This window comes from Saccostrea echinata, unplaced genomic scaffold (assembly GCF_033153115.1).
Source record: "Saccostrea echinata isolate AGI-Se365-2 ecotype Australia unplaced genomic scaffold, CSIRO_AGI_Sech_v1 ptg000056l, whole genome shotgun sequence".
In the NCBI taxonomy this organism is placed as follows: Eukaryota; Metazoa; Mollusca; class Bivalvia; order Ostreida; family Ostreidae; genus Saccostrea; species Saccostrea echinata.
Genome location: NW_026889805.1, coordinates 10,114,663 through 10,137,530, shown reverse-complemented (window position 1 = coordinate 10,137,530; position 22,868 = coordinate 10,114,663). Strand labels below are relative to the sequence as shown.

At 33.4% G+C, this 22,868-nt stretch overlaps 1 protein-coding gene, 1 long non-coding RNA gene and 1 pseudogene across 2 annotated transcripts; all 3 read right to left on the bottom strand.

Annotated features, from left to right (window-relative positions):
• Window positions 1-1,538: 1,538 nt before the first annotated feature.
• LOC133172889 (N(G),N(G)-dimethylarginine dimethylaminohydrolase 1-like) lies at window positions 1,539-21,012 on the bottom strand (annotated as a pseudogene).
• LOC133173374 (uncharacterized) lies at window positions 5,143-6,676 on the bottom strand. The gene is made up of 2 exons (XR_009719034.1): window positions 6,631-6,676; window positions 5,143-5,288 (listed from the first exon to the last, which is right to left on the bottom strand). It is a non-coding gene; the product is annotated as an uncharacterized LOC133173374 (long non-coding RNA).
• LOC133173473 (uncharacterized) lies at window positions 9,074-9,976 on the bottom strand. Its single transcript, XM_061308459.1, has one exon. It carries the CDS (start codon window positions 9,875-9,877, stop codon window positions 9,074-9,076), a length of 804 nt encoding a protein of 267 aa, XP_061164443.1. The 5' UTR covers window positions 9,878-9,976.
• Window positions 21,013-22,868: the final 1,856 nt, after the last annotated feature.

Below are 22,868 nucleotides of genomic sequence, written 5' to 3'. Positions count from 1 at the left end.
TCCAAAAATATAACAATAAAGCTTGTATAACACCTTCCAAGAGACTGATATGGACTTTAAATATTGAAAGCAAAGAAGTTTTATTCTTGCATGGAAAATTTATTTCTGAAAACATTTAAAAATTTTATTAATTCATGAACATTGTTTAACAGTACATGAATGATCTGGATTTTTTTTTAATGAAATTTAAAACAAATGTATTAATGCATAAAATGAACATGTACATGCATAACCGTCTTAGTATCATTGAAACTTGACACGGAGCCTGATAAATTATTAAAAGGATGACGGGGTTCCTCACTGACAAAATCTGTGTGGTCTTTGGAGACCAGGTCTTCCAACAAATGTTGGAATTCGATGGGCACTAATTTTGTTCCCTTATTAGCCGACCTGTTTTTTTTATATTCCTATGAAGCAAAATTTATTTGAAAACTTCTACACGAGAAGAAAAAAACATACACTTGCTATAGCCTTCAACTCGACATTCGGATATATAGACGATGTTTTATCAATGTACTTCCATTTATATGTCGACTCAATATATCTCAGTGAATTCTAAATAAAAGCCACACCTGTTTCATATTTGGATGTTTTACTGACTATAGACGATAAGCGCTGACTGTCAACTAAATTGTATGACAAACGAGAATGAGATGGAATTCCAAAAGAGAAATCATCTTTACCAGTTGTCTTCAGTTTACTAGCAACAAAATGTTTTTACTCTGGATTTGCGAGTTGATTCACTTTACTGAGTGACTGCAAATAACTTAAGGAGGAGGTGACCCCCCGGTAGGAGAGATAACTCTAAAATTGATGAAACTTTCTTCTGTAAAATGTTTATCTTTAAACACGGTCGTTTTAAAGATTGCCACACACTGTAAACTTTTGCTTGAAATTCATTTTTTATCCCACCCAAAGGGTGGAATATTGTCAACGCTAGAGGAAAAATTTCCTGTCAGTAAGGAGGAGGTCATTCTTACAGAAATTAACAGTTTGAACTATTCAGCACTTATTTTACGTTTTAAAAGATGGTCAATTTTGCAGTTTAATTCAAGTTTCAAAGTTTATATATCTTATAATGCATGCATCAGAAACGATTTTTTTTCCCATACAGGTATATATTGCTGGATATATTTTTTAGTCTTCGTTTTTTTTTCTTTTCTTTTTTTTGTATGTTGTTTTAACGTCAATCTCGAGAATTTTTCACTCATATGGAGACGCCACCACTTGCTTGTGGAGAGCTGCAAATTTTATCTTATACTCGGCACTTACGGCCATTGAGCAGTGAGGGATCTTTTTCGTGCCAGCACCTACTGCGACACAGGACCTTGGTTTATATGGTCTCATCCGAAGGACCGGTCTCCACGTCCCAGAGTGGGATTCAAACCCGCGACGTAAGGATAAACTCCTTACTCTGGGACTCTAGAGCAGACGCTCTAACCACTGCGCCACGCGGGTGTTTTTTTTAGTCTTCATAAATAAATGTTAAATTATTATATTCCTTTCTAATTCTTTATGGAAAAAATTAACTTAGAACAGTTGTTGATCTTAATTTATTTGAATAAAAAATAAATTTATACAATATTTTGTGTTAAATCATACATATATAAATTTAAGATTTTCTGAACATGATTATTTATTTATGCATAAAGTTTTATATACAAGTAGTCTAGAACCAACAAACACATATATAAAAAGCAACAATATTAAAGTGATATCCGACAAAAAATCTATCTGGTTCATTGCTCCATGGTATATTTATATATTAAGGTACATGAAAAGTGTCTTAACACAATGTAACAATATTATAAAGAATATTAGAAAACTTCAGATCCCTGACTGTGCAAAAAAAAAAAAAAAAAAAAAAAACAGTAAATGTTTTTGTTTCACAACTCCATGATTTATCACAAACTTAAAAAGTGTCCAGGAATGTATACAATGATTTAACTGATATCAGAATTATCACACACTTAAAAAGTGTCCAAAGGAATGTGTACAACGATTTACCTGATATCCGAGTTATCACAACCTAACAAAGATAATTTAAACACAAAAAACTTACAAGAATGTTATCACACAATCATAGTGCCATTTGATTGCTATCTTGATGGACAACTGAGCAATACGATTTGACAGGGTTAAATGACATTTGTCAAAATTAACACATGTACAGTGTAACCACAATATTTAAACTTTTTCCTTTGAATAATTCAACAAAAACTTTAATGAGAATTATGAACACAATTTAACTGGTCTACAGCATATTAAACAATTGCTTTGCAAAATCCCAACAAAAATACATATAAGTAACACAAGCTCTGTATATTATTTCCATCTCAGATGGCAAGCAAAAAGCTCTGAAAAATTCTGTGCAACTGCAAAAATCGAAAATCCTATCAATGTCAAGAACAGGCTATCATATGAAGGAAAAACATGTCATGTCTATATTTAAGCAAATACTGTTAATTAAAGCACATCTAACATGTAACATAAGTATATAAATGCTACAACACATTTTTTAGAAATACAGCCATTTTCTCACATGAAGTTGATTTCTGAATACATGGTGACATCTCGAGAAGTAATAGTAGACACTATCACTTCTTAAGGAATAAGACAAGGTTGGATAATACACCACCAGACTTTTCTATTTCGGAGAGTTGAACTTCGTATTTTGCATATGTTATCTTCTCATCTAAAACCTACAATAAGTTTTATCTTCTTTAGTTTGATTTTATTAAAGAAACAGTTGGAAAACTAATAAAAATAATTTTACAAGCAATAATAACATTTCATTGGTTTATTCAACCTGCAAAAGTCATCAATGAACTCTATCTTAAAAATATTAGTTACATGCAAAACCATTTGTTAGTTTTCATTCAGAAATTAATTTTCTTTACTTAAATACCCTTCCAACACAGGCACAAAGCTCACTGATTGTGATGTCCATCTTGGTGAATGTGGAGTACCACATTTACATTTTTTTCCCCAGAAATATGTCAGTCATGCAATTTTTTTTAGTCATTTTAAATATACCTAGATCTGTCATGCAATAAATCTGCAAACAACAGTACCTTTTGTTCATAAATTTAGAGGGGAAAAATAGAAACATAGGTAATCAAAACTTATGAAGTTCATCTCGACGAATATTATCAAGGAGTGAAGCAAAGTCTCACATCAATAAAAGTTCTGGTAATGTATATTGTTAGATGAATCATTCATGCAAGTTTGGTCTAGATGGAACTTAAAGTTATTTGGGAATGGACCTGTTCCAAAAAAACTTCAACCTGGTCACTCATCTGGAAAATCAAGGTTAAATAAAGCATCTGAAGCATGTCTGCTAGTGTGCTTTTCCATATGAATCATCAATTCAAGTTTTGTCAACATAGGGGTTATAGCTAATTTTATGATGGTCAGACTCAGTATCTAAAGGATGTCTGGAAGTGTGAATCTCTCAATGGATCATCCATGCAAGTTTTGTCCAGTTAGGGCTTATAGTTACTTGAAAAAGAAATTACTGCAAATAATTAAATCTGGTCACTCATCTGGAAAATGTAGATCAAATCCAGCATCTGATCCCAAGCATGTCTGGCAATGTGTATCCCTAGATGCATCATCCTGTCAAGTATGGTCAGCATAGGGCTTGTAGTTACTTGGGAATGGACCTGCTCTAAAAACTTTAACCTCGTCACTCATATACATGTAGTAAATCTAGGTCAGATACAGCATCTGAAGTAAATCCGGTAGTGTACATCCACAGATGCATCTTCCATGCAAGTTTGGTCCAGGTAAGACTTGCAGTTACTTGGAAATGTACTTGCTCCAAAACATTTAACCTGGTCACTCATCTGGAAATTCTAGGTCAGATCCAGCATCCAAAGCATGTCTAGTAGTGTACATCCCTAGATGCATCATTCATTAAAGTTTAGACTAGTCCATGTAGGGCTTATAGTTACTTGGAATGGACTTGCTTGAAAACTTTAACCTGGTAATTTATCTAGAAAATCTAGCTCAGATCTAGCATCCAAAGTATGTCTGGTAATGTGCAACTCTAAGTGCATCATCCATTCACATTTGGTCAACATAGGAATCATAGTTAATCTATTTAGGAATGGACTTGCTCCAAAAACTTTAACCTTGACAACGGGGGGTATAGCGTAAGTTCATTTTGACTGTCGAGGTGAGCTTAAAATGAGAATTTGAAGTCCCATAGCCAATCCCTGCATTGGCAATAAGGATTAGCTAATCCTTGCCTTGATGACAAAAATCAACCAATCCATGCCTTAGTAACAATAATACCTGTTGATGGAAGGGTGGAGATTATATGTTTGAACTCGGACACATTCATTCACAATAAACAACAGTTCTGAATGGTCCCCCCCCCCCTGTCTGAAATAGCTCTTTTTGGGAGACTGGAATGCCATCCTCTATCAATTTCTGTATAACCTATTTCAAGCCGAAAAAGATATTTCATCAAGAACCCATAGTCAAAATCAATTTGATACCACTTTTAATTGCTTGACTTCATTGCTTTTCTAATCAATTTCCTTAATATCAATATGTATATATGATGCTGTTTCACATCACTTCATTCAAATGTCAAGATTGATTTTGATCACCTAATCGTGTTTTTCAAAAAAAAAAAAAGCTAAAACTTTTAAATGATATTTAGGAAAAGTGTGCCACATATGAACATTTATTACATTTTTAACATCGAAATACTGTAATTGAATAAAAGAGATATTTTGTCACAGTGTGAAAGAATATTAGAAGTGCTGCAAAACTCTCAACTTTCTTCCCTTCATGATGGGTGCTGTTAAAAAAAATACATGTACTCTCTAGACTGTTATAATACAGTCTGAAAGTAAATAAAGCATCCTGACACAGAAATTAAAACTGCCGAAGTTTCTCCAAATATGTTGCTGAAATATGTTTACAAGTTTTCAATCTCACAATCACTAGTAAAACAGGATTTTTAAAAAAATTTTTACTCATGCTTCACACTCAAAAAATATCAAAATATCATGTCCCACTTGTGAAATAAATTCCATATCCAACTACAAAACATTGAAATCCTCCATTTATGTTCTTAATTCGTTTCACTCAAACGAACATAAATCATTTACCATATAAAACAACGCATTATTTATAGGATAGGAGGCGAAGCACTCAGATTTATTCACACATTATAATATACATTATCAATCCTCATGTACCCTCATGTACCATCATGTATTCTCATGTACCATCATGTACCCTTATACCTCCATCCATATACATTCATCAAACTACAAAAAAAAAAAATTTAAACATCAATACATTAAACAAATCAGTCAATATAAATTATAAATTGTAATAATGGGTGGGTGGGTGGGAATAATGCCAAAACGTGGAATTGATTTAGAATCTGAGCCTTCGAATGGCACATTTACACAATATTCGCCCTTCAATAACATCTCTACTCATGTGTACTTGTTACTATATAAATAGCCAATCATTGTATAAATCCAACACCCGTATCAAAACAAACCCGCCTACTTTCCCACGGGTACAAATAATGCTTAGCACCCATGATAAATACATTTATGTTCTTAATTCGTTTCACTCAAACGAACATAATTCATTTACCATATAAAACAACACATTATTTAAAGAATAGGAGGCGAAGCACTCAGATTTCGAAAAGAATAAAGTAGAGTTAAGTTACAATAGGGCAAAATTGAATTATATACCCAGATTTTTTGAAACGCTCAATTTTTCTGACTTTGTTTCCCTTACATAACCATCTTTTGCTTTTTCACTTTTCCACCTGCCATGTTTTTTGAAAATTCTGTCATTAACTCCTGAAGCAGCTGCCGCTGTAGCGCCTCCTGACCTTAAACTGTGTAATCCAAACTTTTTCTTATCTAAACCAATATCCCCCAAGGCAGAAAGAATAATTTCCCTTGCTCTAGTATATGACAGTGGTTTGTTAGTATTTCTTAACTTAAAGGAACCGGCTTTTTTCAAGTATGTAATTTGTCTAAAAATAAACTCATCTGAGGAACTCTCTATTCCCGCTAATTCTAAATATCTTTTCAAAAAATTTACAGGACATGTTTTGGTACAAGTCTCTGCAATGCAAACATGAGAACCTTCATTATATTTGTCTGTTTTACTTTTCGGAATGAATATGGAGACATACTGATCTTGGAATGAGATATCGGATCGTCTGATGTTAACAATTTCCGAAAATCTAAGAAAACCTGAATATCCTATAAGGCAAATTGTAATGATTCGCAAATCTGGAAGACAGCTGTTTTCATTGCCATACTTTTCTGCAAGAAGAAATAAATGAAGAGGTAAAATAGGTTCCTTTTTGTGATCGGTTTCCTGCATTCTCTCAGTACCCCTTCTTTGACCTGTGTGACTAAAGAAGAATGACATGGGTTTGAATAACCTGCTAAATTATGAGCCCATGAAATAGCACTTACAGCTTCCTCTAGTTTGGCTGACGAGCAAAAATTCTGGCCAATGTGTACCAAATACATAGAAACTGTCATATCAGTTGAAGGTAAAAGTTGAAGGTTGAAGGTAAAAATGACAAACTCGAACAATGAGAACTACACACAAAAGTTATTAAATGCATACTTATATTTCTTTCTGGTATTTTCTGCCTTTCCTTTTAGACAGTACTCGGGTAGTAGGGCAGATAGTCTATTCAGCTCTGGGTTGTCGTAAGATCTGTTTTCTGCCCACCTTCCCTTGCGGAATATATCTGTAAAACGCATAATTGAAAACATCTATAAAAAAAATATCACTACCTACATGTATATGCATCGAAATATACACACATTTCATTATTCATGACCTCCGTATATAATGTTATTCATATAAAACTTCTGCAATATGCCTCTAGCATATCAAGACCCGATACCACTTATAAGATTAACGCATCTTCCAATAAATCTCTCTTGACAACTAATCATACAATATATACGTTTATAAAAACATCTGCAATGCACCGCATGCACCAGGACCAATAATATGTTAAACCTTCTGCAATGTGCCCTTGCACATCAGGTCCCATTTCACATTCTTGCATCTAATCTGATTGTCAAAACTTTTGAATAAAAATCCAGAGAACCAAAAATAGAATTCTTATTATCTCCTTGTTTAAAAATTCTGTAACCTTCACGAAACTCTAAAACCTCCTTTACAACGGGCATGGTTTCATTATACTCATCAAAAATCAAAGGCCAGAAATAAGAAGAGGGCCAATGTGGAACAATGATAGTACCTCTCGATTTAGTTCCAATCAAATGTAAAATGCATTTACCAATCAATGAAATGGGGGGTACTAGCCAATTGTTATCCCTTTCCCATGAAAAACTAAAACAGTCTACACCCTCTGTACCAGGATTCCAAAATAACGAATTGAATCGTTCTAACTTGGTATTTTTAAAATTCGCAAACTGGTCAATGTCAAATGGACCCCAAATACTGATCATAAATTCAAAAAACTCATCTGTTATCCCCCAGTCTTCGTAATCAATAATTTTGCTTAAATAATCTGCTCTGAAATTTTTATTTCTGGGTATCCATTGAGCGTCGATTGAAATACCGTTAGACAGACAAATCTGAAAAATGCCCAATGAAATTTCTTGTAAATCACTTTTCATACTCCCACTTTCAATGATTTTTACACAGTTTTGATTATCAGTAAACCATTTCACAGTTTTTCCACAAAGAACTTTGTGAAACGATAATAAACAAAGCTCTATAGCCTTTAATTCTCTCCATGTAGAACTCTTTTCTTTTTCAAACTCGCTCCATCCAATGTGAAAAACCTTTTGATCCAACTCTACTGTATGTGCTGCTCCAGCAACATCACTAGCGTCTGAAAAAATCATGACATGCTTTCTTGAATAATTCTGAAGGCTTTTGCAGTTATAAGATCTAACGTTCTTTTTCCAAAAATACATTTCAGGTAATATTGAATCTAAGATAACATGATCTAACTTTTTATCCCAAGAAACCCTATTCTCTATAGCAACGTGGCAAGCACGACTCATAAGTCTAACAACATTTCCCATAACCGGTAACATTGAAATAATTTTTCACGTAAACTGTGCTACAATTCTTGCAGAAACATTAGGCAATGCATTCAAAACTCTTTCTAAACAATTTTCTAAGCCTACTATTCTCTGTTCTGGTACTCGTAAACTAAAATCTAAAGATCTCCATACCAGTCCAAGCCATTCAATTTCTTGTACAGGGCTGAAAATTGATTTCTTCTCGTTTTTGAAAAAACCTGCTGAAACTAAAGACTGTTTAATAAATCCTGTAGCTGAAATACATTTTGCCTCGGACATAGCCAGAATAAGACCGTCATCCAGGTAAAGAACTACTTTTAAATTGTTTTTTCTCCAATAATTTACTAATGGCCTCAAACACTTTGTAAAAACATATGGAGCTGAAGTTAGACCAAATGGTAAGACAGTGAAACAAAAATAATTACCCTTCCATGAAAAACCTAAATATTGCTGAAAACAAGGATCGATATCTATGTGATGATATCCCGACTGCAAATCAAATTTTGTCATAAAACAGTTTATTTTGAAATATTGTATAGCGATTTTCCAATCTTCAAATTTTACTTTTTCTTTCCGTACGAAATTATTCAAGAAACTAAGATCTAAAATAAGCCTTTTCTTTTCGTGGTTTTCTGCTACGCTCAGTGGATTGATCATATATGGTTTTTCATGTAACTGAATTACTCTACCTGAGTCTATCAGATTCTGAACTGCTCCTGAAACAAAATCTTCATTCAACATAGCTGATTTATTATTCTCGAAATGCTTTGAAGGGGGGGGGTGAATTTCAAAATCAAGAGAATATTCATTTTGAATTATAGAAAAAAAACGAATCATAAGCATCTATTTCTTTCCAAAACTGAAGATTATGAAACAAACTTTTCTTGACTCTACCTTTTATTTGATTACATTTTCTATCATAAGAAATCAAAATTTCCTTGATACTTTTTGAAATATCGAGAATACCAGACCAGCTTGGACTATAACAATACTTATCATCATTGACCGCCTGATGTGCTTGCTCCTGCAGACCCTGTGGTGGATTGTGTGTAATTGAGGGGGCAGCGACTTTTCCAGTGTTCGGTCTTAAAACATCTGTGACACAAGTCTGAAGGCTGTGGGGTTCTCCTTGAACCCCCAAAGGCACGAAAGGGCTGACTGAGTAGAGGATAACCACCAAAACTACCAGAGGAAAGCTGCGCCGGGGACCCCGCCGCTGCTGACACCAGACGGCTGTACGGTGTAGGACGTCCCCTGCCTCGGAACTTCTGCCGCATGGCCCGTGACTCCGCACTTCGTATCTTTTTATCGTCATCAGAGTCGTCTGCATAATCGTTTTGTTCATATTCTCTTACGGTCTTCCAACCAGCTGGACTATTATCTGCAATTCTTATGAGTTTATTACGTTTCTGCAATTTTTCTTTAATCTCTTTAATGACGGATACAGCCGAACTGTCTTTAAGGATGATAGACAGATTTTCTAGGTCTTCAATTATTTCTTCGTTAAAAGTGTACTGAATTCTATTGCCTTCACCCTGAATACGTGTACTTTTACTTTCTTTAATCTTCTTTGACAGACTTTTAGCGTTAACTTTCTGCTCGGTCAGAAGTTTTTCAGATAGAGAAGCAAATTGAGAGTCAATGACGCTTTTGAATAAACTTACTGCATCGGCCAAGTCATTCACATTACTAGTATTCCCAAGAGTAGACTGAACCTCAGGAGCCCTTGAAACTTGTTGAGAGCGGCCTTGAGTTGGTGTTTCGTATAAAAGATTCAGCTCTGTGTCCTCGTGCTCGGACATTGTAACATGGATAAAACGTGGAATGATTTAGAATCTGAGCCTTCGAATGGCACATTTACACAATACTCGCCCTTCAATAACATCTCTACTCATGTGTACTTGTTACTATATAAATAGTCAATCATTGTATAAATCCAACACCCGTATCAAAACAAACCCGCCTACTTTCCCACGGGTACAAATAATGCTTAGCACCCATGATAAATACATTTATTTATTAATTCCTTCAGAATACAAAAATTATGGCAAAGAAATATGACATTAAATCTGTTTCTTTTTCAATGTGAAAATTTATGTTTTTAATCAAACTGTTACATTTCCTTTAATTTATTTTGTGTATTCTGCCTAATCTTTTAAAAATAGCACATTAAAACAAGAGAAATAACTCTGTACTGAAATCCTGTATAAAGTTGTCACATCTCAAAGTTTTGGAAAATACCTGACTTGAACATAAAACTTTTTTTGATGCAAAGGCTTTAAAATAATTTATTTGATTAATGAAAACTTAAAAATATATTAGTTCTACCAAGTGTATAGAGTTGTAAAATATTCTAACACTGCTTAGTTAATCAGTTAGCTATAGTGCAAGTTCTTACTCTGTAAGTTCTACCCAGTGTATAGATTTGTCAAATAAACTAACATTACTGAGTTAATTCGTTAGCTATAGTGCAAGGTCCTACTCTATAAGTTCTACTCAGTGTATAGATTTGTATATTATTTTTAATGTTACTACATTAACTAACTTTATTGTGAGTACTTACACTGTAACTGCTATCCCCGATTTCTTCCCTGGTTCTGTGTATCAGTCGGCCATTTACATACAACATGTTAGCTGCCTTATCATTGTCAAGTTTCAAAATATGATAACTGTACTGTGCCACTTGCTTGATTTGCTATGAAAAAAAACATTTAATTTTCATGTCATCAAAAATATATAATCAACAGTTTAGTATTCTAAATCATAGCAAATGTAAACTTCCTGAATATATCATTATATTCTATCATTTCACTTTATGATTAATTCCTTGTGAGAAATGGGAATACAGTAAAACACACTTATAGCGAACACACTTATAATGAATTGATGCTTACAGTGAAGTGATTGTCATTCCCTGTGAGTTTAAAACATATTGTAAACTTAAAGGGTATAACGTATTACGCTTATAATGAAGCAAAATTGTCCGTCCCTGGCACTTCCTTATAAGCATGTTTTACTGTACTGAGATTGTGTGCAAAATTATTCTAATCCAATGTAAAATATTAACTTGCTGTATCACATAGCGATGGGACATCGGTTAATTTTCATAATCGATCATCGGTTGGAATCGGTTACTGCTTCCGATGCAAGGGTGAAATGATACACCTCCTTCACGGTTTGATACGTATTGTATAATTTTGTCTCGGTTCGGTTATTTTCGATACGATATATTTTGATAGAAGGAAACAAATTCATATTGTTTTATGCTTTCTTTTTCTAAATCTAGTCACATATTTTACGAATTTTATTTGCAAATTGACTAGAAGAAATTGATAAAAATTATTTGACTGTCAAAAATTATTTTACAAGCTATCAGTCATCAAAAATTTACGTTTTCTATACTTATTTATATTAAGTAACGTGTTTTACCTTATGCCAAACCCGACTGAATAATGATCCCGACCGAAAAATGAACCGAACTGAAAATTAGAGATTTTGCACCGTGTATCAAACCGAGAAAAATTACCGCGGTGAATCGATACCGCAGTGAACCGTTTCACTCCTACAATTTTACCAATTAAAATTGGATTTCATAGTTTTGTATACAAAAAACAGACTATTACAATTATTTCATACTATTTCTTTAACATGAATATATAAAATGTATTATATATTATTTTCTTTGTTGTTTTGCTTCTTTTACACTTTCTAGGCCTAAAAAAAAATTATGTTTGTTTGTATCCTGTAACATTCCCAAAAAATCAAGGGTCGGTAGGTCGGGACTTTTCTGCTTATGAATAATAGGGTCAATCATCCTAGGACTGAATTATCCAGATGTTATATTTACAGTGGACACCCAATATGGCTGCCTAGCGGCAGAAAACGAACTTCAAAAAGTTGTGGGGGGAATTAATTATTCTTTAGATTTAAGCTAAATGTTGACTTAGTTGCATATTTTATATCTCAAATAAAAGATACAATTAATATTTTTGAATAAAAAGAATCAGCTGATTGATCAAACCAAAGAGCAAACACAGATTTGAGAGAAAAAAAATCCAACCAGGAGTAAACTGAAGGGGTCGGTCGGGTTACAGGAAACAAACATAATTTTTTAGGCCCTTTATGTGCACCTCTCGGTTCTTAATCACCTCTGCTTCCACTAGTTGGCTAGTATCAGATGCAAACACCATTATCTTTCATTAAGAAGAATTAAATTTTAAACCAGAAATGGATAATTCTGGAATGTATTGTACTAGAAGTATGTTTCCAATGATCAATTATGAAAAATTATAATCGATCATTGGAATCGGTAGCATTTTTTCGTCGACAATCGATGTTTTCTGATTATCGGTACAACACTAGTATCACATACTTCTTGATAATATTACAATTAATTATTTATATGAAATTCAAATGTGTATGGTATGCGTCAGAGAAAAATAAGTAATCCATTAAGAAACATGTTGGACATTTACGATATTTACCTGCATAACTCTGTTCGCATTCTGACTGTTACCCACGGCAATGATGTCCTTCCCTGCCATGGACACCAGAGATTTCAGCTGGACCTGCCCATCAATTCGGACAGGGGTTACATTGTATTCTGGGAAAGCATCCGCAACAGCTGATGCTCCCCGCTCATTTGTTCTTCTTCCCTGTTCCAGGCCAACAAAAATTTCTTTCCCTGAAACAAAATCAAAATTCATGAATTATAATGTTGTGATAATCAGCATGATTATCAGTCAAACATACATACCTGTAACATATAAAATCAGAATGGGGGAAAAATTCTTATGATGAAGAATTAAATTGGTTTAAAGATTAAAGACACCAAAATCAAAACATTAAGTTTAAGTTAAATGAAGTTAAATGAAGACTGTCAGTTTGAATAGTTCATAGTTCAGTTTTGCGGATCTGTGTTTTAGTCATGGTTGGTGACACTTAACTGTGAATAAAAGGTAACACAGACTTACCTGTGAACAGTACATCTCCTCCTTCCACAATGGCATCAGGGTCAACAATCTCCACAATACGAAATTTCAGATCTTTCAGTACTTTACGAATCTCTGCAACCTGAAATTAAATAAACAAGAATATTTCTGATCACATCAGAGGGAACAAAGATTAAGAAGATATGAGGCACATTGATTCATAATACACTACTGTAACAGAGACATGTAAGTGCCTCCGCTTGGGATAGAACCGGGACCTCTGGCATTAGTCCAGTGCTCTACCGATTGAGCTAAAGGGTTAATCCACTAGTCCAAGCTAGTAGGATGCTATGTATCTTACACTACCACATTGTCCCTCTCCAGAGAATGAGATGTCCTCATCTCTTTTGGAGTGCCGATGCCTGTGGGGTGAAGATCTGAGGGCAATCACTCTCACCCGCCAGAGAATACCCCGGTCCCAACGTGGGCATCAAATGTAACAGAGACATGTACAGGTCCAGCACAATACCCTGATAAAGGTATATAGCTTGATAAATATTATCAAGGTATTACACATACCTTGATCAAGGTATTTTATGTAATGAAAATACAAAAAAAAAATCTTAAAAAATTAAATTTAAGGACATACGCAACGTAGTTTGAACTTTATTGTCTTTTTCCCTGGAGTTGAAGAGTTCCAATACTTAAAGGAATTGTGTGCTACATTTGTATGTCTATATATGCTATTGTACACTTCTTCTAAAACAAGTTTGGATAAACAAAAAATCTAGAATATGTGTTTAGTAATTTTTATGTATTTTTCTTTGAATTATACAAGAATTTTCATCGATAGATATCTTTTCAAAACCCCTGGTAATGCATGCTGATTTTTTGTCGACGAACATCTGATGGCACTATAATCTTAAATTAAGAATATCTTGAAAAATTATCAGTAGGTAAGGTATGTTGCGTATGTTCTTAAAAGTCGAATTATGAGTTGTGGTCAGTGTATTCACTCGTGCATGAAAAGTACTCAGGTATCAAAAAGGACAGCATAAAAGAACGTCTCCTCACACGACATGCTTTTTACCGATTTCTTTGTGTTTGAGTACTTTACATGCATGAGTGAATTTACTGACAACAATTCAGAACTCGACTTTCAGTATTTATTTTTTTAGAATTTTTTTTGTATTTTCATTACATAAAATACCTTGATCAAAGTATTTGTAATACCTTGATAAAGCTATATAGCTTTATCAAGCTATATACCTTTATCAGGGTATTGTGCTGGACCTGGTGTAAGTGCCTCCACTTCGGATTGAACCCTGGACCTCTGGCATTTGTCCAATGACCAATGCTCAACCGATTGAGCTAAAGGGTTAACCCACTAGTCCAAGCTAGTAGGATGCTGTGTATCTCACACTACCACACTACGACAATGTAAACAAGGCTTGTTGTAGGCCTATGACCAATACTTTTGGAAATATGAACTCTTGACATTCATTAGATCAATATTCACCAAAAATTTTGTAAATCAGACCTAAACATTGAAATAGTTTTGTTTTCAGTAATTCATCATAAATTTGTTAAGCAGCAACTCGCTTACACTGATCAAACTGTAGTCATTCTTCATGAGTCATCGAAAAGTATGATCGTGTCACACGCGTCACCCCCACCCCTTTTTCCACCTCTTTTAAATTCAGATTCTATGAAGTGACTTACCTCTCCCTGACGTGTAGTTTGTCCTAGCCTAGTGATAAGGGCTGTAGCACCGATTACGACAGCGGAATCGTCCACAAAACAGCACTCGGGGTAGTCCTCTTCCTCTTGAAGTTCGATAACTCGTACCTCGCATTTTTTAAGCGTCTCGATCAGTTGTCGATGCTCTTCTCTCGCCTTTTCTACGTCAATCTCATTCTCTTTTTCATATTTATTTAAGTACTGTTGACCACTGTATTTAAAACTGTTCGGAATTCTTCTTACAATCGCATAGTTATAATTAAACGCCGACGTCGTTACTTGTTGAAGCTCACCATGTTCTTTTCCCCACACAAACAGGAAGTGAACGGGAAGTGACTAAAAAATGCAAACAATCTGTACTTAACGTTGCGTCATTGATCCGGAGGGCATCGCAATAATGTGTTTTGACAAATACCTGTGATATACAGATTACAGATTAATATGTTTTACGGTGTAACCGATGGGGCGAGCGCAGTTGTACCATCAAAAAGCTATAGCCTAGCAGCTAAACACTTGTAATTCCAAAACACTTAGTACAAGTAGAGACTCCTGGTTCTCTTGTATACTTGAATTTTTGAATATTTTAGAAATATCAAAAAATGCCTCCTCTTTGAGTCTATCTTAATTCAAAATTGTCATCAATTATCAAATCCGCAAAAAGTTTATTTGCTCTTGGTTCAACTCTAAAGAAAAAAGACCGAGAGAGCTAAACAGACCCCCCCCCCCCCGCCAGCTTTACCTTGCAGTTGACCTATTAATATCTCCAGAACCCCCAAATAATTAAAAATTATCCCTATGTTTACAAAAAGAAAACTTGTTGTAGTCTACGGTATATAGGATACCCCCCCCCCCCCCCCCAGCCTGTACCTTTCGTGTACAGGGCATTCCTACGTATAGGGGGTGCCCTATAACGAAACCAGTGCTGGTGCCCCCCTCCCCCTCCCAACACACACATAAAGACACGTACTCACAATATATACAATGAAGGAAAGAAAAGAGGCAAGTTTTATTTTATTTCAGAACCCATATATATTGGGACTAGTAAGGCTGTCAACAAAAAATGATAAATGTATATGCATATTAATTAGGTGGGTAAGATTTCTCTTTTATGCATGACCGACAAGAGCACAAATATATATGATTATATATACATGTATATACATCGGAAGGGAATTTTTACAGGTTCTAAAATATACCCGGTAGATGGAGAGGAATATACACACAAGTCTATGTATATAAATATTGTAAATAAATCCAAAAGGTTGAACAAAATGTAGTAACTTAAGGGTTTTCAACACAGTCATGATAATTTTACATATATTTTACATATATTGACTGTTTAATATTTTTAATATGATTGTCAGATGTATTTTTCCCCCAAACTTTTTCCCTTTACCCTTTCCTAATAATTTGAAGGAATTGTCAGAATAAAATTCATTATTTTATCAGTACAATGTACAATAGTCCTATTATTAATAAATAGCCAAATTAACAATCAGCACCTCTTTGACTTTTTACTATTTACACTGGATATTTTGGAAATATTTTAGTCAGTATAAGCTTAAGGACACATCACTTGCACTAGTTAGAGGATTTGTGTACATTTCTCTCCTGTTTTTGACTGTTTTAAAATAGCATGCTATTTCAATTTTTCCCTTGTGTATCTATCTGTAACAGAGATCAGAGGGTATAGGTACTCCTACAAGTTAAAGCTTCAGTTAACCTCCCTTCACTCCTTATATACCTCGCTAATGTGGTGCCAAGTGAAAAGCATCTTGCTGGAGTAAGGGGATAGGATGTCCCTCTGTTCTGACCTGACCTTACAGTTACTTCATAATAATCATTTGCCCTTAATTTATCAGAATGTGACAGATAAAGCATCTGAATTTTCTGAGAAATCCAAGAAAAAATTTTACAAGAGATTCAGTGTACTGCCCTCTCACACAACTGCTTCAGTAAAAATCATATCTAACAACAGACCACAGACATCCTTTGTTCATCTGATAGGCATATATTTTGAAAATGGAGATAATTTTTTAACATGTTGAACTGAAATGTTAAATTCAACCATAGAAATATATATTCCATCAACAGATCAAATAAAATCAATAAAATAGTGTTATACTCATATGAATAAACATATAATAATCACTATTAATATTGCTATCAAACAACTATTTTTTTTTCTTCAAATTGTTTAGTATAGTACTGTGTATCTATAAACTATTGCACTTAATATCATATTAAGAATGTACAACACACCTACCCCAAAAATTTTCTGTAGTTTAATTTTCGCTATTTTTGTATATCTTATACATGACAATATCTACTATGTGTATGTACATTTTGGTCAAAATCGTTCGAGCCGAATTTGGACAGGAAGTTCCTAAAGTTACCCCTCCCCCTTTGGCTGATAACGAGTACAAATAAAATTCAACCAACTAACTATAAAATCCCTTATTCTAAAATATTTAAGGTTAGCCTAGCTGTCAAAATTTGCCGAATCGTTCGTTTAACTATTAAACACACAAAGTCAATTTGTAGAGGTACACTTCGAGAAAAACGATTTTGAAGAATTTAAACTGAAAAACTATGGTTCATATTTGCATCGAAAAATGCGTGATTTTCAAATGAAATATTTTTTTATGAAAAAATCTGTCGTTTAATTTTGAAAAAAATAATTACTTCTTGTAACTGATGATCAAAATGTTCTTGATAATTTTTTGAAATTTTTTTAAACGACGCGTTTTGAATTTATAGCGGAAAATCTCCCCTCCCCCTCTCTCTAAGTTACGTTTCTCACAGCGTCTTTCAGACTTGGGACGAAAGCAATGCTATGATTCTACAAATACAAATAAAAATTCCTGGCTGGAAAATAGCTTCAACTTAAAAAATGTAATGTACATTATATTTATTACAAATATAAAACTTTACATCGGCATTTAAATGAAGATAAATAAGCAATTTCTGAAAATTTAAGACCCCCCCTCCATTATTCTCTTCAATGCAGGGCATTCGAGCTTCAAAAAAAAAAAAACATCGGTTACGTCTGCATAATATATATAATTGGCATATTGAACTCCTGAAGTGATGTCCTTCATTCGTGTATACAGATTAAATAATAATATTGACTACTAATATTTTTTGTTATTCTAAATATTATTTTTTTTTATATTCATATTTAGTAAAACTATTTTTCTAAGAATTTTATGACCGCGTGTCCGGTTTGGAGTTCATGCACACAGGTGCAGTTTCAAACCTTCATATGACTTCTACTTGCATTGAATATTATTTTTTAAGTGAACCAACAGTAGAGTATGTACAACTCTCTTGTAATGAAAATGGAATATATGTACGTATAGGTTTTAAATTCTGTTTTCAAACGAGAAGGTGACCCCCCCCCCCCCCGATATTGTATCCTTCCGTTGTTTTAATAAATGGAAATGATGTGTTCGTCCATATTAACTTCAACTGTACCAAACTGTAAATTATTTATCAATATTAAAATTATTCATGTGCCTGAATCATCTACAATGGTATCATCTACATTGGTATCAATCGTTTTGTTTAATTCGAGGAAATGCGAACTGAAACTGTCAACAGTAAAAGATTTTCTCAGTGGGGTGCAACCGTTGTATCAATTTCAATAAATAATTTTTCACTGTTAATACTTACTTTAATTTGCATAAACTTTGGATTTCAGTTCCTTGCACACTGTAAATGTGTCTGTGTATTTGTGAGGGAAAAACATAATTCTTCGGAAAACAGGAGGAATAACTCAGCTAAAGGGAGGAAAGACATACACCTCATTTTTAGAGTTGTTCCTCTTTGATCAGTGACCTTCTGAAAATGGTTACTCTTTTTCATTTTTTTTTCCAAAGGAAAGAAATATTAATTTTCGTAATACGATAATATTTAGACATACCGGTAATATTTATTCTCAATGTTATGTGGCCGATTGTAACGGGAAAAAGCAATGTAGAGTAGCATTAACATTTTTAGATTAAAACATTGCCTTTGTGTATATCATAGAATTAATTAACTAAACTTAAATTAAAGAAGGAACCTGTCTTTTTTTTTTCTTTTTTTATGGAAGGGGGAGAATTATTTCAATTGCGTAAATGATCAAGGATAGGATTTGGTATTCCTAAAGAAACCACAATAAAAACCTCTATTTTTTTTTTTTACATTAATTACATCGGGATCCTATCGCTCGTCATTTTGACGCTTCGTAATTAATAGCGATTCTGTGTAAACACTTAAACTTCTTTGCCACGCATGGTCACCGATTTTGATGAAACTTTACACATTATTACCACTTGACACCAGAAACATATATCAAATAAAATTTTGTTGCTATGTGTCTTGGTTGCCATGGTAACAGCCAGAAAAGTTGAAAAAAATTGAGATTTTCAGCTACTTTAATACCTTAATAAAGACTAAGAAAAACAAACAAACCATTCTCCTAAAAACATGACACCTTGTTGCCACTAATGCTATAAAGAAACTATTTAGAATTTATCTCTAAGTAAGTGGTAACCATTGGTACATTTAAATGCATTTTAGATGCTGAAAAATGCTGAAAAACGCTCAATATTCACAAATGATAGATGTTACAGGATCAAACTCAATCAACAATCTAAGAAAAACAATGAAAAATATTTGACCTTATGTAATTAGGTATTGGCAATATCATTCTAAAAATAACTTACATGGTTTCCATGGTAACACAGTGTCACCATGCAAAATCTGTTGCTATGATTGGGTTAATGCTACTATCTTGAGGAAAAACAATAGAATTCATGACTGGCACATATACATCCTTAGGACCTTGCAACACCGACAACATAAGAAAATTGGGATTAATTGTTACTTTGCAGTGTAACCATGGAAACAACGTACTAGTTGTTTAAATTGATTTTTTTTTTTTTTTTTTTTTTTTTTTTTTTTTTTTTTTTTTTTTTTTTTGCTGCTTTAGGAATTTACTTACCTTTTAATTAAGAAACATATTATTTGACTCACCGCGAATAGTACTTATCTGGTAGAACTAAAGTTGAATATCATGTATTGATAAAGTTTGTTGAAAAATACAACACTATTGCTATGGTTACCAAGAAGAGAAAATGTTCGATTTTGCTAATTTTATGTCAATACTAGACCCTATGTGCCAGCTTTTTGCATCCAGTTAGAGATTGGGTGGTAGTCAAAATTGAAAGTCAGGTTAGTTGTCCACATATATCAATCATTAAAGTTTTGGGAATCTACATACAAGGGTACGTATCCAAGGAAACAGAGTATTTTTCAGATTTTTATCTATGTTTTTTCGCCTTATTTCCATAGCAACACACTATTTAAAGAATTGAAATTGAATTTTTTGAAATGTTAAAATTAGGGTTACACCAACGCCTTTAAAAATTGATCATCAGTTATATAGAAATGTGCTTTTTAAAAAGATTGAATAAGATTAAAACACTAAGAGAGTAAATTTAAAATCCCTTCGTGGTATTAAAAGCATGGCAACCATTGTCAACCTATAAGAAATATGTTTTGTCCTTGGTATATGTTACAAGGATCTCTTGTCTATTATTTGCTTGCATTTCAACCTATAATTGTTTTTATTCTTAAGTGTATGACTTCATAGAATTAAATAAACAAAATTATTACTTTTGAATACTTTGTTTCCATAGTAACGTATGTTATAGTTGATTTACCAAACATGTTTATCATGCATTTAAAACACCAGGCCTTCAACTTTCAGAAACAGTCATTGCTACTTGTTTGCTTTGCTGCAAACGTTAACTGTGGGACTCTGAACATGTTGAAAAATGCCATTTTCAAACTTTAGGACATGTTGCTATGGTAACCATAACACGTAGCAACCAATTTTTGCCTGATTTGAGTTTACGGTATCAAAGGCTTTTATCATAGAGAGTTTGGAGAAATTCTGAGACTATGCGTGCAACGGCTCCGATATAAAAGTTCAAGTTATTACAGAGAATGGCTCTTAACGTCAAATTTAACGTTATGTTAAACGTTTTATTGAGACCAAAGAGTTATCGCCCCCAGTGTGTTGTACGTCTTTAAATGCTTAAAAAGATTGTATTTTCAATGAGAAAAAACAAAAAAGTTATCGAAAAACTTATTCAAGCTATAAAATTAAAAATCTGATTTAAAATGAACGTACCACAAAGAAAGTAACTAGCACAATCATGACTGTGAATTTTCACCGTTCACGATCCAAAGCGAAAGCGGAAGTTGCAATGCGCATGCGCAACTGTGAAGCAGCAGAAAAATTTGCCTGACGAATGTACAGATTTCATTCCGAATTTTCTCTGATCTTACACGTTAGTCTATTGAGCTCGCTTCGCGCCGCTCGCTGCGCTCCCTATTACTGCATCTTTGCTATGGCATATGTCAACTTCGCTCGTTTCCATTTGTATTAATAACTGTCCATTTGTTTTGTATATCATACAAAATTATGTATGCTATAACATCAGGGACGTATATATACTAACCTACTGATTAAACATTGCAGTTTTAATGATACTTAATAAACATCTATATCCATTAGTGTTCAAACGCCGCAAACATGATGATGGGCAACCTATTTAGTTCAAATCTTATGAAACGTTTAAAATATTTCCGGAAAAAATATATACATGTACTTCCATATTTCAGTCTTCAAAAATGAGCTCTGGTTCTTCATCATGGCAGGAGAAAAGAAACAGACATGTTATTTGCCGAGAGATGAAAAAAAGGTTCATATAATAGGTTTTTGTTAGTATATAGGTCCCTGATAACATGAATATTTTATCATTTTACACAGTATAAATGGAGAAAAATCTAGTGTATACGTGACAAATAAAAAAAAAATCAAAATTGTATATTCTACAATAGATCCATAAATGAAAAATTATAAAATCAAAGACTTAAATATTAAATTATACAATTAGGCCCTATTATTCTTTTTTTTTTTTTTTTTTTTTTTTTTTTTTTTTTTTTTTGGTCAATACGATGATTTAGCCAGCCGAGGAATACAAAATTCATCGAGCCCGAAGGACGAGGTGAATATTGTACTTCGAAGGTGGCTAAATTATCGCACTGACTGGAAAAAAACCGTGTCTTTTTTTTTTTTCTTTTTTTTTTTTTTTTTTTTTTTGTTATTTATTTATTTATTTATTTATTTATTTTTTTGTTTTGTTTTGTTTTGTTTTTTTTTGTATTTTGTTTTTTGTTTGTTTTTATGAAGTCCTAGTGAAAAAAGCGGGGCAAAAACAAAACTAAACCAAAATAATTAGATCAATCTCATGATCAAAGACTGCCACATCTGTTTCATATTTGGACGTTTTACTGACAATAGACGATAGCGCATCAAAAACCATCTGCTAGGTCATTGCTTTTATACTAAATTTGACTACGGAGTATTCCGTCTACCTGATCAATACGGCGGCTCACGGCGGGTGTAACCGGCTTGGATGCTTACTCCTCCTAGACACCTAAACCCACCGCTGGTATTTCCAGGGGTCTGTGTATATGGCCTGTTCACGATTCGCTTTGTCTAATATTTATGAGATCTCTAATTCATTCATGAATGCGTAGACAATTCAGTGTGTAAGTAATTGCCTAACAATTGGTTTGAAAAACGTCAGTCAGCATTTGACTTAATGATATATTGTATTTGCTGACAAGGTCATTGTATCATCCATAGAACTTGCGAAATATCGACTTCAAAAGAGACTTTTGATATCCTTGTTTCATCAACTTGTTTTTCAATAGCTTGCCTCGTTTAAGAAATTGTTCCTACGTAAAGCATACTCTTGCGTATTCGAATCAACTAGGAGACATAAACTTCATATGCAGGTGATAAGATTATATTGCTACATAAATAAGGAGAGTTGAATATAGAAAAGTTGAAGTCATTACGTTTATCATAAAGTTTTGTTGTTAGGTTACCATTTACGCCTTTTTCTAGTAAAATATCTAAAGATGAAACAGATGTGTCAGACTTTGTGGTATCTTTTCTTTCAAGTTCACTGGGATATACCTTGTCGACATATGAGTGGAATCAAGTATTGTTAATTGATAAAACGATGTCGATATATCTAAATGTCAAGCTGAAGAG